Genomic DNA, 17784 nt, shown 5'->3' with positions numbered 1-17784 from the left:
TTATTAATTGTTAATAATAATTGTTTTTATCATTTTTTTTTATATCTCTACTATTATATATGAACATTTTACATCACTTAAATAAAATAAGCTGTAAAAAATATTATTAAATAATATACAAACTTGCTGTAAATAACTTTTTATACCAACAATATATATATGTACATATAAATTATAAATTATCTATATATATATATATAGCTTTATGTAATAAAGACCCTATACCTATAAATGCAATATAATTTTGTGTGTGAAATGTGTCAGATAATAATAATTAAAATATTTTGCAAATATAAAATTTATATAAAATGAAATTTTATTTATTTATTTTTATATATAGTACCTTAAGTCAGTATTAAAATTATTTTAATTTTACTTACTAATATTTATTTAGGTACTCTGTACATAGTGTGGCAACACAAACATCAACACATACATAAACAATATATTGGAGGGACTAGTCAATCTAAATATATACATCCTTACATTTGATTTTAAACCAAATAAACCAAAATTTAAACCAAATACAAATAAATAATAAATATACAAAATATTAATTTAAAATAATAAAAGAAATTTAAAAATCAAATGTCAAAGTACACGTTTTCCTAATAATTAAAAAAACAACATTCAAATTAAAAAAATTCATAAATAATAAAACTCAATGTAATAGTGAAGATAATAAAATTCATAACATTGAATTTAATGATAACAATATATAACTTATATTATAATTTAATTTATTCTTAATATAATTTAATACTAACAAAATTAAATATGAATATAATTTAATGTTAACATAATTCAATATTAACAAAATTTAATAATAACATAATTTAATATTAATATAATTAATTATTAACATAATTTAATATTAATATAAATTAATGTTAAAATTATTTTATTTTTATATAATTTAATATTAATATAAATTAATGTTGACATAATCTTATAGTAATATAATTTTATATTAACATAATTTAATATTAATAAAAATGAATATATTTCACTATTAATATAATTTAATAATAATATAAATTAATACTATTAATAAACTAATTTGAAACCTCTCTACTAATAATAATAATATAAATTAATTCTACTATATAATAATTCAAATTGATACTAATAATAATAATATAAATTGATACTAATAATAATAATATAAATTAATACTAATAATAATAATATTAATTAGTACTAATAATAATAATATAAATTAATACTAATAATAATAATATAAATTAATACTAATAATAATAATATAAATTCATACTAATAATAATAATATAAATTAATACTCATAATAATAATATAAATTAATACTTATAATAATAATATAAATTAATACTAATAATAAAATATTTCAAAAAAGCAAATTTATACTCTAATAGCCTAACATATTTATTACAAAAAATCAATTGGTTTTGTAAAGAAAATTATTTTATTTGAAAAATAAGTTAATTATATAAATATATGTGTCTACAATTTAAAAAACAAGAAATTGAATGTGTAAAATGCATAAATAATTAATGGGTAATATGTATTAATAATTGTCTACTACCGAGATTAGATTTATTAATTTAGAATTTATATTGTTTCAATTAGCAGTGATATTTCCTAAATGTTTTTAACCTTGTGTTACTATATATTATATCTATATATGTATATATGTATATACATATAATAAAAATAATTGTATTCCGTGTCCTACTGTAGAGTGGCCAATACTATTTATTCTACAATATTTTCTATGATATCAGCTTTCGTTGCATTTTCATCAATAATAGTTTTAGTTACAGGATATATATTTAAAGTATTTTTAAAATCATTAATATTTGAAATTTCTTGGACGTCGGATGCATTTGTTATAAAATTTAAATTGAGAGTAGTTAACAGCTTCTCGTCGATATCTTCGGCATCGTCTTCGAGATTTGAATTCTTTTCATTTTCTTTATCTTCAGATGTAGTAACTTTACTATTGCCAATTATTTGTATAGATAATTTCCGTAAATTCGTACGTTCATTTTCCAAGCAGAACTGTATAATATCTTCTTTAGATATCGTACGTAATACTTCTACTTCTTTACGCCTTCGATCGAAGAAATACTCTCCACAATGTATTTCACCCCAATTTCTGTTGACCTCCTCATACAGCGCCATATCCACAACCTGCTTCGATTTAATTAAAGACTTCCGCACATGCTCATATTCCTTTGCTGTTTGTTTTTTTATAATTGATATTACTGTATTGCGGAAAGCCTCAATACGTTCATCAACATAAGAAGCTTCATATTTATTTTCTTGTGAATTAATTATTAAAGTATAACCAACAATGCCATAATTAATCCGAACCGAAGTGGACACTGAATAGCCCAGCTGTTCGAGAGAACGTAGCGTTGCATAGAAAGGTTCCTCAATGAACATCATTAATAAGTCCAGTATGCTTTCAGTACGCAAAGTATTTGGACCGATTTGGTAGAAATTACAAACCACTGTGTTATTATCTTGATTGTTGAGTGCTTGAATGCGTACATAGTTCGAACCCTTTGGCATTTCTAGAATTCTATCTTCAATAAATTCATGCTAAAAGTAAAAATGAGAAAATTTTATTTTTATTAAAAATAATTTTAAATATTTTTTTGGCATAATTTCCATTTTTCGGACACGCTGGTTTGATAACGGATTGTTGTGAAACCCGCAGAGAGATATAAAGGAAACCTGTAGAGCAGATAACATGACGAGGAATTACAAACATGTATACATGGGTTAGGATGTGAGTAATGTGACAAGCAAGTTTGTAGAGCAGATAACATGAAGGGAATTAGAAACATATATACATGGTTTAGGATCTGAGTAGTGTGACCGGTCACACTAACCCAGCGGGTTACAACAAACATAACATCTGAATGTTATGTTATACTATAAAACTCGATATCAAAAGAGCGTGCCGGGAAAATTGGAATCATGACAATTTTTTTATTTGAAAACTTACCTCGGTAATACGTTTGGAGTTCACAGCTGTAAGTACGGAATTCATAACATTATGAGCCTGTTCCTCTGTCATGTTGCCTTGCATCAAACATTTTATATACAATTGATCTGTATATATTTTTGAAAAGTTTATTATATCGTTTAAAGTTACGTCTCTTATTGCCATATATTTGTCAATTAAAGGCCAGTGTTTATTATGTACGATACTCAACCGTATGTCTCTGAAAATTAGATAATTAATTTAATTAGATAAAAACTTTATTATAATCTAACAATTTACTTATTTAGTTTAGCTGGCTTTATAAGAATATTATAGTATTGTTTCAAAATTTTCATTTTTAGCACATCAAATATCGCTTGACTTGAATGACAGTCTATATTGGTCATCGCATTTATTATAATATTAACAACTCTATGTACTTTTTGATTGTATCCATTTACCTAAAATATTATAAAATAAATTTATATATAGTTTTTATTATTTCTTGGAGAATATTTTATTAAAATTTACCTTTAGTACAACCCCTTTTTCAGCTCCACTGAAATCATAGGTTAAGCCAGCAACAGTTGCCGGATATAATTCCTCGGCTAAACAAAACTTAATCATCTCCGCATATATACAACTCATAACATCACTTAAAAAAAAATTAATTTAAATACAATATTAATTCATTATTGAAACACTTTAAGGGTTTTCACGAGCTCGAGTAACAAGCTCGGTAAGCGAGTAACATAGTAACACTGTAAACAGTCAACCATAAAATACATGTCGAGTAGATATACAACTGTTTACTACTACTATGTTAATCGATTTTCGAATTTCTCACATAAAATCGTGAATATCATAGCATATATTTTATATACTTACTTTTTAACACTCTGTCGTGGCAATGGAGATATAAAATGAAAATACATTGTAGCATGTGGTAATAGAAATTTATCATCTTGCCTAAACCAAAGCTCACAAACATCACTTTGTAGAATTTTTTTCGGTCCGGCAGGCAATTCTGGCTTGCCATCTTCCACCCAAAACAGACGAAAATCATCTGATATGAAAGTATTTGACTCTGGTAAGAACAATTCAGGCATTTCCACACAATTTTCCCACAGATTTTTCCATTTCTCGGGCATGTTGATAGTGCCATACTGAGTACCAAACCATTTCTCCTCTTTATCATATACAACACCTTCACATTTTCCTTTCGATGTTATCATTATGTTAAATCTAAAATCATTCAAATGATCCACAACTTCTTTCACTTGTTCCTTGTTATACTCAAAGTATATGTCCATTCCAGTGAGTATATCTTTTGGAGGGAATCGTTTACTTTGCGTTACTAAGTTCTGCACATTATCAAATGCGGGCTTTTGCTCTTGAAAACGAAAAGATGTCGACTCAATTGATTTCAGATTATTATACACTTCTTCCAGCTCTTCAAATTTCGTGTTTAGTAGCTTTACGTAGGAAAATGTTGCAGCGAGTACCTGAATAATAAAAAGGATTTATTTTAGTATTCTTTTAGTATAATTATTGCTTAGGCTATTTGAACAGTACAATTCAAAAAGATCTTTTTTAAGTCACCCCAGTTTAGAATATCGAAAATTCGAAAACTACTACGGATTAATCGTCGGGATCTTAAATCACTGACAATAGATAATTGACTCTGCTTTCAGTTATAGCGTGTCAACTAAAACGGCAATAAAGCCAACCAATTCTCATCAGGTGTATTCAAGACTGGTAATGGAAGTATTCCGAAAAAATAAATATAGTTGGCCAAAGCAATCAAAAATTGATTTTTTTTTGACGTTGCAGGTAAACTAGTCAGAAAAGGGGCAGTCTGTTGTCCTGGACCATTCTATGCATTGAGAAGAGATAGTTTCCTTTCACCCATTTAGAGAGAAGATTAGAAACAAAGAGTGGTGTACTGAAATTATATACCAGGAATTAAATATCACCGTCAAGATCGGCGACTGGCTCCGGGATGTAGATGCGGCCATTCTTCGAACCCACCCACCTTAAATCTACTTTATCTACTCCACCCCTCCTTCCCCAACCTTACATGTTATCTGCTGTAAGATCCTAATGGGTTACAACAACAACCAGGTATATCGCAATCGATATCGCTTATGGGGACTATCAAGCTAAAACGGTTTAATAATTGTATGCAACTAAGCAAATATAATTTAAAAATTATCACAGGAATTCTGATAGAGCACAGTAGGTTAATCCTGTCAGGGTAAATCACTTTACAAAAATGGGGACTTATCCTAATGATACTTTTAAGTTTTTTAGGGAGGAGTATGAGACCTTGAAACACGTGCTAGGAGTATACCCGACACTGATGCATAAACGAAAGAAGTACCTAAGTATCTTAAATCGGATGAAGAAATAAAATATAATATAATTTATAGGTAAATTTCTATAAATTAGGTTCAATATTACAATTTATTAAGGAAGTTGGTCATGAATAATTACTGTTAGTCCATGAAGGGGACAGAATAGATCTCTAGTGGGCAGTGCGAATTCCGTAATAGTTATAATATCAATTTTAATAATAATAATTAAATTAGTAATAATAATAATAATTACATTAGTATTAATAATAATAATAATTACATTAGTATTAATAATAATAATAATTACATTAGTATTATTAATAATAATAATTACATTAGTATTATTAATAATAATAATTACATTAGTATTAATAATAATAATAATTACATTAGTATTAATAATAATAATAATTACATTAGTATTATTAATAATAATAATTACATTAGTATTATTAATAATAATAATTACATTAGTATTAATAATAATAATAATTACATTAGTATTAATAATAATAATAAATAAATTAGTATTAATAATAATAATAATTATAATAAATAAGCATTAATAATAATAATAATTAAATTAGTATTAATAATAAGAGTAGAGTTAATAATATTAATAATAATAATTAAATTAGTATTAGTCATGAGAGTAAGGTTAATAATATTAATAATAATAAATAATGTCTAATCTATATATCATATAAATATCAGAAATTAATGTTAATGTGTACAACATACCTCGTCTATGTGTTTTAAACCATCATCAGTCAAAACTATACACAAATTAAATAAAGTATATATAGAATTGGTGTCAAATCCTGAATCATCAGGTCCCGCTATTAAATCAAGACCCCAAAGCCTATAAATAAAATATATGAAACTGTACTTAACACATTTGAAATAGAAACTATGTTACCTTTTTCTGAGGTAGGCGCATAAACTGCCTTCTCCTTCATAGCCGAGTATAAAAGAAATAAAGTGCTCTGGTTTACATTTATAATACTAAAATAAATCAGGAAATATTCTTAGAAGAAATTTTTAAAGTGAAGAAGTCAACTGCAAGTTAATACAAACCTTTGTCATTGAAGGCAGAACCCATGTCAATTCAAGTTTACACAAATTTGCAATCGATTTTACAAAGAACACATCTTTATGAAAATTTTCACAAAACGCTTGTTTATAATTGAATTGACTAAAATCAGATCCTGGCAAATTATTGCTTGGTATATCTGCAAAATGCTTTATTGCTATATTCTCCAGTTCATCAATTGGCAATCGCGCCTGCACACACAAATACATGCGATTCGCACTATAATGTCTCTCTCTCACGTCATGTAAAGTTCTATGCAAATCCTGTTCATCAATATTTTCTTTCAACGATTTTTTATTGCCCCAAGCAAATTTGCCATGCGGAAAGCCTTCATTCGCTAAACTAGCCAGTAATTGATCACGCCTCGCCTCATCATCATTTTGAGTCTGGTCAAATTCTGAATCGACAGCATCTCGTTCTCGTGTCATTGCTTCTTTTTTCATTAAGGGTGCTTTAAACAATGCAGAAAAGCAATCCATACTGCTATCTAAATGTTCTTCACCCACTTCAAAGTAAAAAACAGTCTCCTCGCTTTCCGTATGGGCATTATCAAAACCACCACAATTTTTAATATGCACATCAAAAGCATTCTCTTCAGGAAATTTTTCTGAACCCATAAATATCATATGCTCCAGAAAATGCGCTAAGCCCGGATATTTCGTAGGCTCAGAGAACGAGCCATAGTCGATCAGTAATGCACACGCGGCAAGCATTTCATCACCTTACAACGTGTAAAAGTTCTATTAATTTTTTTTTGTTTTCAGTTGCATATAAAAACATTACCTTCAAAGCAATCGTCATCATCCTCTGCGCTACTTTGTGTAGAGGACATGCTCTCCATTTCAGAGCTTTCATCAGTAATGGATGCTACGGAAGAATTACCTGAAGATGAGCTACAATCATATGGTGCAGCGGTAGGATCCGATACCAATAATATATGTAATCCATTTCCAAGCAAGAGTGTTCTGCAAACATTATAACAAATATTATGAAAATATTCCTCATACAATGAATATTAAAGCTTACTTATAGTGTTTTTTATCGTTCTCCGATTTATCTGGTGTTTCTAAGTACGTCACCTCCATAGTTTTGACACCGTATGAACACTTGGGCAAATAATATTGATATTTTTGTAAAGAATTATCAAATTTCTTCTTATTGCTGTTATGTTTACTCTTTAGTAATTCGGTTAGGTGTGTTGTATTGCACTTGGATAAATAATTAACTTTTCTTATGTACACTATATTGTTAATAAATGGTCTGATACTACTAAATTTTTTAATAAATTTACTAATGAACATAAAATGTTTATAGTGGCTCACAGATTACAAATCTTTTTATTGATTATATTAAAGGGTAATTAAGTATTATCCCATTAAAATTCTTTAAAAAATAAAACTTCTAATTTATTTACATGATTAATTAACCTATAATCCAAACCAAATGAAAAGCAAAACGTTGACGTTTCCACATTTGACCGAGTCCGAAAACTATTGTGAATGTTGCGCTCTGCGGTGTAGTCATTAACAATAGATGGCACTTAACTACTTAAAGAAAAAATATTCACCACACTGTAGTTGTTATGACTTCATCTTCTAGGCGGGGTTTTATAATTATGCTCTGTTTTTTAAGAGCGTGCTTTATATAAAAGTTAACAAAAGGGATTTAAACAATACACACATTATCAACAAAGAGTAAACTTAAAATAATCGAAAATAAAGTTAATACTTATTATATATATGTAATTATACTGTTGAGTGAACATTAAACTATGTTTAAATATCAATCGACCTACTTTATAATATAGGATATAAGCCTCAACAATTTCTGGCCCATTATCTAGTTGGGTTTGAGTTTCTCTTTAAAAGAAGATCCTCTTTAATTCTGGTCGTGGTTACAATAACACCTTACACAGAGTTTACTCCTTGTCAGTAATTACTATTTAGGAAATTCATCCTCTTTTCTTTCTCTTACTTGTTTCCAATATAATTTTTTAAATAGTAAGCCTTCCATATTCTAATATATGCTTTTCCTTTGATTACTGGAATAGTGTTTAAGCTTTTGAACTTTACTTTCGAATAGCTGTCCATTTTGCATTACTAATATGTTCCTATTGCCTTCATTCAAACAGTTTAATTGATTAATGTCGTTAATAAAATTGATTAATTGTATATAGAGCATTTGAGTTTTCCAACCTAATTAAGAATTAATTAAGGAAAATAATCCTAACAATGAAATTTGACATATTTGACACCTAAAACAAAATGTAAATAAAGAAACAACAGGTAAGAATTTTTAAAAATATGTTTTTTTTATAAATTAGTATTCTATGTACATATTTTTTTGCATGTTCTACGAATTCCATGATCAATTAATTAATTTATAATAACAATACAAAATCGAAAAATATCTACTTACAATTGAAATGTAAACAAATAAAATTTTTATTAGAACTTTCCAAAAACTTTCTGCCAAATTCAATTTCCTTCACATAATCTTAATTTGATTATATAAATTTATTTAGCTGCAGTGGAAACATGATGTAAGAACTGGTTTAAATGGGCTCAAGTCTCACACTACCAAAAAAAATCGGATTAAAAATTGATACTAAAAAGACACTATTAACTTTTAAAGTTTAAATTTTTCAAATGCAAAAATTGCTGACTCTCTTATCACGTTTCAACTGCAGCTAAAACTACTTGTTTATGTAATGATCACTTTTTTTGCCTTAAATGAGTTGATTCATTTATAATGAGCTCATTTAAATGAAAATCTTTATGTATATTGTAAGTTATTCTATTTCGCTGCTTTTATTCTCATTAGATACCAGAGAAAACAGGATATAAACTGAAGTATAAACAGTACTATACTATATAATATTAATATATATATATTATATATACATTTAACTAAATTCTTAATATATACTATTGTTTTCAATAGAGTGATATATAAAATTCAATTAATTGATAATATAATAAAATGTTATTGTTATAATTTAATGCTGTTCTAAATACCTCAATATAAGATAAGTATACATATATTAATGCTACCTAACACTCGATTATTATAAAGAAGTTATCAATTTTGTGTTTATTTATATATATATATATGTATATTTTATTACAATAAAATAATAAGTATAAACTATTAAACTCGATTCATATAAATAAGTCGTCAATTTTGTCTTTATATATATATATGTATATATCGCTGTAACAAAATAATAAACATAATCTAATTAAAACTTGTTTCGTATAGAGCAGTTGTCAATTTTGTTTGTATTAATACTACTATAATATAATAACGTACATAACTACTATAATGAAGTGAATTTTGTTTATATATGCATATGTAGGTATATATGTATTTTTCTATTGCTATAATATAATAATAAACATAACTTACTTAATAACACTCGATGTGTCAGCGCAGTTGTTAATAATTTTTTTTTCAGTGTAGTATTGTTAAAGGAACATAGCTTCGTGATGAGGAAGAAAATGTGTAAATGTCAACAAACGTAATTTAGTGAATATAAGTTTTAATGTAGTGAAAAATAATGAAAATAAAAATTATTGAAAGAATGAAGTAAATTATTAGTAATAGTATATAAAAATAAATATAAACATTAATGATGCAATGACGCAAAGTTGACAAGCATGTAGGAGAAAATAAAAATATTTTGTAATAAAGAAAAATATAAAAATTCCATAGAGATCCATAGATCATAATATCTTATCGCAAAAATATTTCAAAATATATTTAGACAAAAAAATTATTAATAGAGATAAAGGAAAATAGCACGGCATTTGGTGTCTGCCTACTAAGTTAAAAATCAACTAATTATAAACGCAAGCAGCGCACAATTACAGTAACAGTACAATCCATATATGGCACATATGTCTGAACACCGGAAGCGCAACACTTTTACCAGTTATGTTAGCACGCCACAAAGCAGTTACATGACAGCGCCTGGTGCTGATGAATGGTGTTTCACTAGTGATATGCGTGACGTACTCATACTATCCAAACCACGTTTGTTGGCGAAAGAGCTTATAGCAGCCTCTGCGCCAGCTTACATGTACCCTTCGATTACGCCAATCGATGATGCTGATACTCCGAAAGAGGCGATTTTTGGTTTATTAAGTGTAACAAACTTCAAATTGTCATTTGTGCCACTACCGCGGCAATCGCTGACCCTACCACAGGAATCATATCAGGAACATTTGTATTTGCAACGAAACGATGTGACGCTTAACAATATCGATTATGTGTACCAAATAGGGGAAGGTGGACGTACAATTGCTTTGACGGGTGGCAGCAAACGTAAGAAGCTGGATAACCAACAGAAAGTCATGAGCGGAAGGATTGCTGCATTGCACATAGTTTGTAAAAATTTTCGGTTTTTGAAATTTTCATTTCAACAATCTTATGGTGATAAGGATTATGGCAAGTTAATAGCATCTGCACTGGCGCGTTTTGTTTATGCTTCACGACATGATCTCAGTTTCGGTTTCTGCTACAGGGAACCCTACTACTCAACACTAGAGAAGTCCAGTGTGACTATGTACAGGTCGAAAAATGATTGGGCACGAGAATTAATACGCTGTGGCGCCACAGAGTGGCAAGTGGTTAGCGCTGAAAATGTGCCGCAACTGCAAAATAAATTACAGTCCACGAAGTACACGCTGCCGCCGCATTTCGTCATACCAAAATGTTGCAGTGTGGAGCGATTTTTAGATTTATCGCGTGCATTTTGTGATTCGCGTGCTGCATTTTGGGTTTATGGTTATGGCAATGCATCGCTGGTGCGGTTAGCAGAGTTAAAAGCAGCAGTGCAACAGGACACCAAATTGGAAAATGTCACATTGGAATTGGTGAGGAAATGCGATGAACGAAAATTGATTAATCTGTTGCAGTTAACAGAATGCTTGCCTAGCATACAGGATGTGCAACGGGCTTACTTAAAATTTCGAAGGTTGTGCACACCAGAAAGTCCGCAGCAATTTTTACTGCAGGAATCAAAATTTCTGACGCTATTGGAGAAATCAAGTTGGTTGTTTTACGTGTCATTATGCTTGAGATATGCATGTGAGGCGGCAGAATCGTTGCGTGCTGGTAAAACATGTGTCTTACAAGAGACTAATGGACGTGATCTATGCTGTGTCATTTCTAGTTTAACACAAATAATACTAGATCCGTTATTTCGCACAATCGATGGCTTCCAATCGTTGGTACAAAAGGAATGGATAGCATTAGAGCATCCATTCAAAACGCGTCTCGGACATGTACGCGCAAGCACAGACTCTGCGGAGGAAGATGAAAGTCCAGTATTTTTGTTATATTTAGATTGTGTATGGCAGCTTTTACAACAATATCCGGATGAATTCGAATATAGCGAAACTTACTTAACAAGTTTGTGGGATTCGTGTTTTCTACCCATTTTCGATACATTTCAATTTGATACGGAAGCGGAACGTGAACGCGCTGTAACACAGATGGATTTAGTACAACGTCCTGTGTGGGATTGGAGTGAGCAATTTTCAGAAAAAGATAAAGTATTCTTTACCAATCCCTTCTATCAGCGTCGACCGCAGGAGCATAATGTACGTAGGTCTATTGCTATACCAGCAGGTGCGGTGATGCTACCAGGACTAGCACAAATTACACAACCCAAACAACAACAAACACAGCAAAGATACACGATTAATCCACAGTTATTTGTACCACAGTCTACTATACCAAAAGACAGATATCTGTCACCGCAACATAAAATGGCACACTTGGCTATTTGGGAGCAATGTTATTATCGTTGGATGCCAATACTCGAAATCAAACATGGTGGCTATCCGCCAGTTGATCTATATCATCGTTTCCTATTGAGTAATATTGCTAAATTGCAACGAAGTATTGAATTGCAAGAATTCGAAGATTTGCCGGATATTTACTATGAAATTACCGGAGACGAACGCACAACCGATGCGGGCTGTACGAAACGTAATAGCATCGAAATGATTGACGGCGTCGAGAGACGGCGAAAGTCGCTGCCCACTACGAATGGCATCAATCCCGGTAGTATATTACCTGAAATATCATCATTTTTCCCTTTTAGCATTAATGTAGGTCAATCGCAACAATTATTCGATATATTGAATGATAGCAAAGAGTATTTATTGGAGGGTTCGATTATGGATAAACTTTCAATTACGTAGGAAGGCGGTTAAATTACTAAGTAATTACATACCTAAACCCATACATATATTTTTATTTTTATATTTTCTAACAACACTGGTATATAACTTATTGGTTAATATTTTAATTGAAATAACTTACATCGAGTGTAAATGTAATGAAGAACTTCTTTTGTATTTTTGAACTAAAATAATTTATCGAATTTTTTACAATTTTGTTTTTTTCTTCATGTACCTTAAATGTTATATACTAACTACTATTTTATATAAGCAGTAAAGCTTGAGGTAAAACAAATTTATATATAAAATAAAAAAAATTCTACTTTCGAAACGTTAGGAACAGCGCCTATAATGGATTTATAATAACCGAGTTTTCTGAGCAAACTCGGTTTTTAAGTGAAATTTTATTTTAAATCTATTTTGTAAAAAAAAATCAGAAATATTTATTAAATACTAAAAAATAAAAAGTAAAATAATTAAAATATTTTATATTTATTTTATATATAATATTTAAAAAAATTTTTAAAAATTCTTTAATAATTGAAAGTTTATTTATAATTTTAAAATAAGCCTTGAAGCCAAAATCTGTTAATTATTAAACAAAATTTTCTCCAAACAACGAAAGTTGTTCATTCTTAAGTTATGCGATGGCATATACACAAAATTTAAAACAAATGCATTCTTTTTATATATTTTATATGGTTTTTTTTTAATTATAGTTAAAACCTCATTTACATATCATTTATTTAAAACAACAAAAATTCAATTCCGCGTTTTTAAATACAAAAAAAAAAAGTATTAACAATTAATGTAAACATTTATATAAATAATTATGTAGATATTTATTTTCTATTTACTTTCTATTTATATATATATATATAAATATAAAATAATTTCATTATTGTTTATTGGTTTCCATTTCATTTTTCTGAATTTAAAATTTTTTCACTTTAATAAATTTTTTTTTAATATTATTCTTAAAATATTTAAATAGTTTCCACAATTATGTAAGTTAAAGGCAGTTAATTATAAAGATTAATTATTTTTACATATATTTTGTAATATATTTTATTTATGTTAAATGAAATGTGAAATGAAATTATATTAAAAAAAAATATACTCTTTAAATTTTTATTTAGCAAGAAAATTTATAACATATATTTCTGTATGATATATTTCAATAAAAAGCATATATAAATTATAATGATAATAATTATATACATTGAATGTATTAAAATAATAGTGCATTATATGAATAATAAAATTTTTTCGAAATTATATATAAATTCATTTTTATTTTTATATGCTAATGACTTTATATTCTGGCAAATCGTTTAACGTATTAAGACAAATAGCACGAAATAAAAACTTACAGACTATACTGAAAAGCACGACTCCGCCATTTAAGCAAAAGTGAATCACGCTGACAAATCTGTAAGCTGCCCAAGTCCTTGATTCTGCAGGATAACAGATTTATGAAGTCAGTAAGAAAAAGTGCCCTAAAGATATTTTAATCTATTATTGAGTATTGAGTATGATGGGTGTTGATGGAAAGGAACAACATAGATTCTTACTTTTTTCAGAACCAAAAACACGAAAAATGTCGTAATAAAGTAGGGGGAAAACAGATTCCTCGTCTTCTTCAGAACCAAAACACGACAAATGTCATTATATAGTAGGCTCAGTTTCAAAGCATGTCTTTCTAATAGGCATTGATCACTCAGTAGGCTGACTAGGTTTGGCGTTAATTAAAGCACTTGAACGGTACGTTTCTTATCCAGTTTGTACCAATTTAATCTTAAAATCTTACAGAAATTTTCATCTACATATGTTTACTTAACTATGCTCAGATAATTTTGTTTAATATCCAGCTTGACCATTGCAAACGGGATAGTAATATGCGGAAAATGAATGCTAGAAAGTAAAGTGCCTGCTCTGACAAGTTCATCTGTCCTACATTTGCCTGAGATCTATCTGTATCAAAGTGCCCATGTGAGTTGGACACTAACATTCCTAGGTAGCTCGTTTAGAGAAGCCCAGCAGTCTCGACTTGTTACAGATATAACTATAGCGCTTACCAGTGATAACAGTTGCCTGTTCAAGAAGTTTTGATATTTACATCGGGACCTTTGCATAGGACGCTTTTTGGTGCATAGTAAATCACTATTACTTATAGAAATCAACTGAAAGACACGATATGCTAAAATTCAATTTATAGGAAAATATGATAACTGCTGATTAATGGAAAAGAGACATTTTAAAATCACAAATTTTATTTTTTATCAAGTGAGTTCTCTGACTTCCTATTTAATTGTTTCGAAAACCGCAGTTAAATTAAAAATAATAATTTATAAAAGTTAATTTATATAGCTGCGGTTATGCGTTAATCTTAAAAATAACACAGCAAGTGCAATTGTTATCTCCGAATGAAAAACAAAAAGTACCAAAATTCAATAATTGATTAACACAAATAAAATGTACGTTGGCTTTGTGTGTAAACAGGCGTGTCTAGGGTTCCATTTTGGCAAGGGTTCAAATCTAGATACTTGCAGTTCAAACTTATTATATATAGACACTTATACAGACAATATATTTTATATAAACAATTAAACCAATAAATGTTTCCAAAGACGACTGTTGCAATATATAACTTCATAATATTATATGTATATTTTAATACAGGACAAAATTTTAATAATATTGTCAAAAACATTTACCAAAAAATTCTAAATATATTAAAAAAAAATACAATTCTTTAATTAGTTTAAAAAACAGAACATTTATTGACCGATATATCGATTATATTCTCTAGTAATCCCAAGTATACTAAGTCTTTAAGTATCTTTATTGATACCGTATACACAATAGTTATTATAGCCCGTGAGTTTTCTAATAATTAGGGGACATAACATGGATACCAAAGAATACCTTTGATGGAAATATTCTTTGATGGATACTATTATTGGACTTTAAGAGTGGCAGATTAATAATTGTGTAGAGTTTAGTTTCTCTATATATAAAGTACTTCACTTGAGCAATTAAATTTTACAAGCAATTATACAAATTGCTTTATAAATTTAGTATGAATAATAAATATTTACGTAAATATACATGATCAATCGGAATCTTATTTACGAGATAATCTCTATCTGAGCTGCATATATGGCAACTCTGGGTTTAGACCGTAATTAATATCGAAAAGCCAGTATTTTGAACAAAATGTCCGTTTTCTTTCTTCTTTAAACATTTAATTTACAAGTTCGTTAAATACAATATTCTTATAAATACAAGACTTAATAATATATATTGAAAATGTCCAATTCAAATCAACAAACTCAACGGCGTCGACGTCGTAGTCCAGTTCCTTTAGAAATAATACAAAAAAATGTATCAATTTCTTTATCCAAAATAATTATTAACATGATAAATCCGGAATGTCAGCAAAGATGTAAAGAAATGTTGAATATTGAAAACGCAACAGATGCGGAAAATAAAATTTTAAATGTTTTGCAGAACATTGAAGAGAGTAAGCAAGAGCCCGTACATAATAAACGTCAACGAAAGTAAAATTAAATAAATTTTTTGATTATATATTTTATTCTTGTCTAACAAAAATATTTATTTAACATTGAAAAATAAAATTCAATAACTGTTTTGTAATTTATAATAAAATTATTTCAATAAACTTATCAGTTCTTTATAAAACATGACGTTTTAATTTACTTTTTTTCTTTTTCTGCATCTTTTGCGGCTTCTGCCGCTTCAGCATTCTTCAACAATTGCGATTCGATACCAACTTTTTTAAGCTCTTCAATTAAATCACCGCTTTGATGCATTTGAATTAGAATATCACAACCACCAACAAATTCGCCATTAATGAAAACCTGTGGTATTGTGGGCCATTCAGTATAATCTTTGATACCTAAAATAAAATGTTCATTAATACTAAAACTTTCATATGTTAATTTACAAAATAAACCTTGTCGCAATTCTTCACTTTCTAGTACATCATGTGCATCGTAAGGTACGCCATGCATGCGGAAAATTTGTACGACAGCATTGCTAAATCCACAACGTGGTGCCTCTGGATTACCTTTCATAAAAACGACAACTTTATTGGTGCGTACTATTTTACTTAGTGTGTCTTTATCAATAGCGGCTACACTGCCGGCTGTGCTATCGGCAAAATAGCGCGGTTGTATGCGTAACGCTTTGTTGCTAACTACTTGACGTACTAATTGTCGTACCAGTGACATTTTGCTTTAAAATTTTTGTATGATGTGCAAATTAAAATTATTTTTATGATTAAATAACAATGCCTTCTAAGTTATTGACGTTTCGAAGTAATCACACTCAATTGACAAACAGCTGATTTGGTAATTTGTATGTATTGTTGTGAAATTTAAAATTCAACTCAACCCAACAGGGTTGTATTTTTAAAAGAGTTGAAAAAATAAGTTGCATAAATTAATAACACGAAACTATTAATTTTCAAATTTCAATAATAATATTTTTAACATTAGTTAACAGTTAATATACAATATATAACTAAATAATTTGTTTTATAAATTAATGAATTAATATTTTTACATATATGGCAGTGAATAATTGTTAATAATTTTGATTATTGATGATGTAATATAGTGAAAGACAAACACAAATTCTATGCTTAATGACATCGAAAATGTAAATTATACAAATTATTTAAAATTAATTGCATTTTAAATTTAATAAAAACTCGTATTAAAAATATATATATATATTGATTTTTTCCATTTAACAATTAAATTTGTATGTCTATATAAATATTTCAATATACAAAAATATATTGCAAATTATGGCAATTATGAAAGATTTACAATATTTTCCCATTCAGTTATGATAAACCAAAGAGAAAATAAAGCTGGGAATCAAAAAACAAATTCAAACAATAACAATATGTTATTATAATAAATGTAATAAAATTAATAAATATAATAAAATTAATAACGATATTAATTTCGTAACAAATAAGTACACTGCACATATTTAAAAAAAATTTGAATGGCTGATTACTGTATTGAAAATATATTATAAATAAAATTTGGAACTCATAAAATAATAAACATCTACTCTTAGTTGCAGGTGATATTGAGTAGCATTATTCCCAACAAGAATTAATCACAATTT

The 17784-nt window shown here is 28.2% G+C and overlaps 3 protein-coding genes across 3 annotated transcripts; 1 reads left to right on the top strand and 2 right to left on the bottom strand.

Moving 5' to 3' along the window:
- Nucleotides 1-1539: 1539 nt before the first annotated feature.
- Nucleotides 1540-7857, bottom strand: LOC119669743 (nardilysin). Its single transcript, XM_038079755.1, has 10 exons — nucleotides 7451-7857; nucleotides 7208-7389; nucleotides 6409-7145; nucleotides 6251-6336; nucleotides 6073-6193; nucleotides 3863-4479; nucleotides 3506-3629; nucleotides 3275-3435; nucleotides 2996-3215; nucleotides 1540-2586 (listed from the first exon to the last, which is right to left on the bottom strand). Exons 1-10 carry the CDS (start codon nucleotides 7723-7725, stop codon nucleotides 1735-1737), a joined length of 3375 nt encoding a protein of 1124 aa, XP_037935683.1. The 5' UTR covers nucleotides 7726-7857; the 3' UTR covers nucleotides 1540-1734.
- Nucleotides 7858-9925: 2068 nt separating this feature from the next.
- LOC119669742 (myotubularin-related protein 10-B) lies at nucleotides 9926-12812 on the top strand. Its single transcript, XM_038079754.1, has one exon. The coding sequence runs from the start codon at nucleotides 10315-10317 to the stop codon at nucleotides 12634-12636; it is 2322 nt and encodes a 773-aa protein (XP_037935682.1). The 5' UTR covers nucleotides 9926-10314; the 3' UTR covers nucleotides 12637-12812.
- A 3465-nt stretch (nucleotides 12813-16277) lies between these two features.
- On the bottom strand, nucleotides 16278-17049 carry LOC119669187 (glutaredoxin-related protein 5, mitochondrial-like). The gene is made up of 2 exons (XM_038078997.1): nucleotides 16595-17049; nucleotides 16278-16537 (listed from the first exon to the last, which is right to left on the bottom strand). The coding sequence occupies exons 1-2, from the start codon at nucleotides 16869-16871 to the stop codon at nucleotides 16335-16337; spliced, it is 480 nt and encodes a 159-aa protein (XP_037934925.1). The 5' UTR covers nucleotides 16872-17049; the 3' UTR covers nucleotides 16278-16334.
- Between the last annotated feature and the right edge of the window lie 735 nt (nucleotides 17050-17784).

Source organism: Teleopsis dalmanni, chromosome 1 (assembly GCF_002237135.1).
Source record: "Teleopsis dalmanni isolate 2A chromosome 1, ASM223713v2, whole genome shotgun sequence".
NCBI classification, from domain to species: Eukaryota; Metazoa; Arthropoda; class Insecta; order Diptera; family Diopsidae; genus Teleopsis; species Teleopsis dalmanni.
Note: the sequence above shows the minus strand (reverse complement) of the source record. Positions and strands in the feature narration are given on the sequence as shown.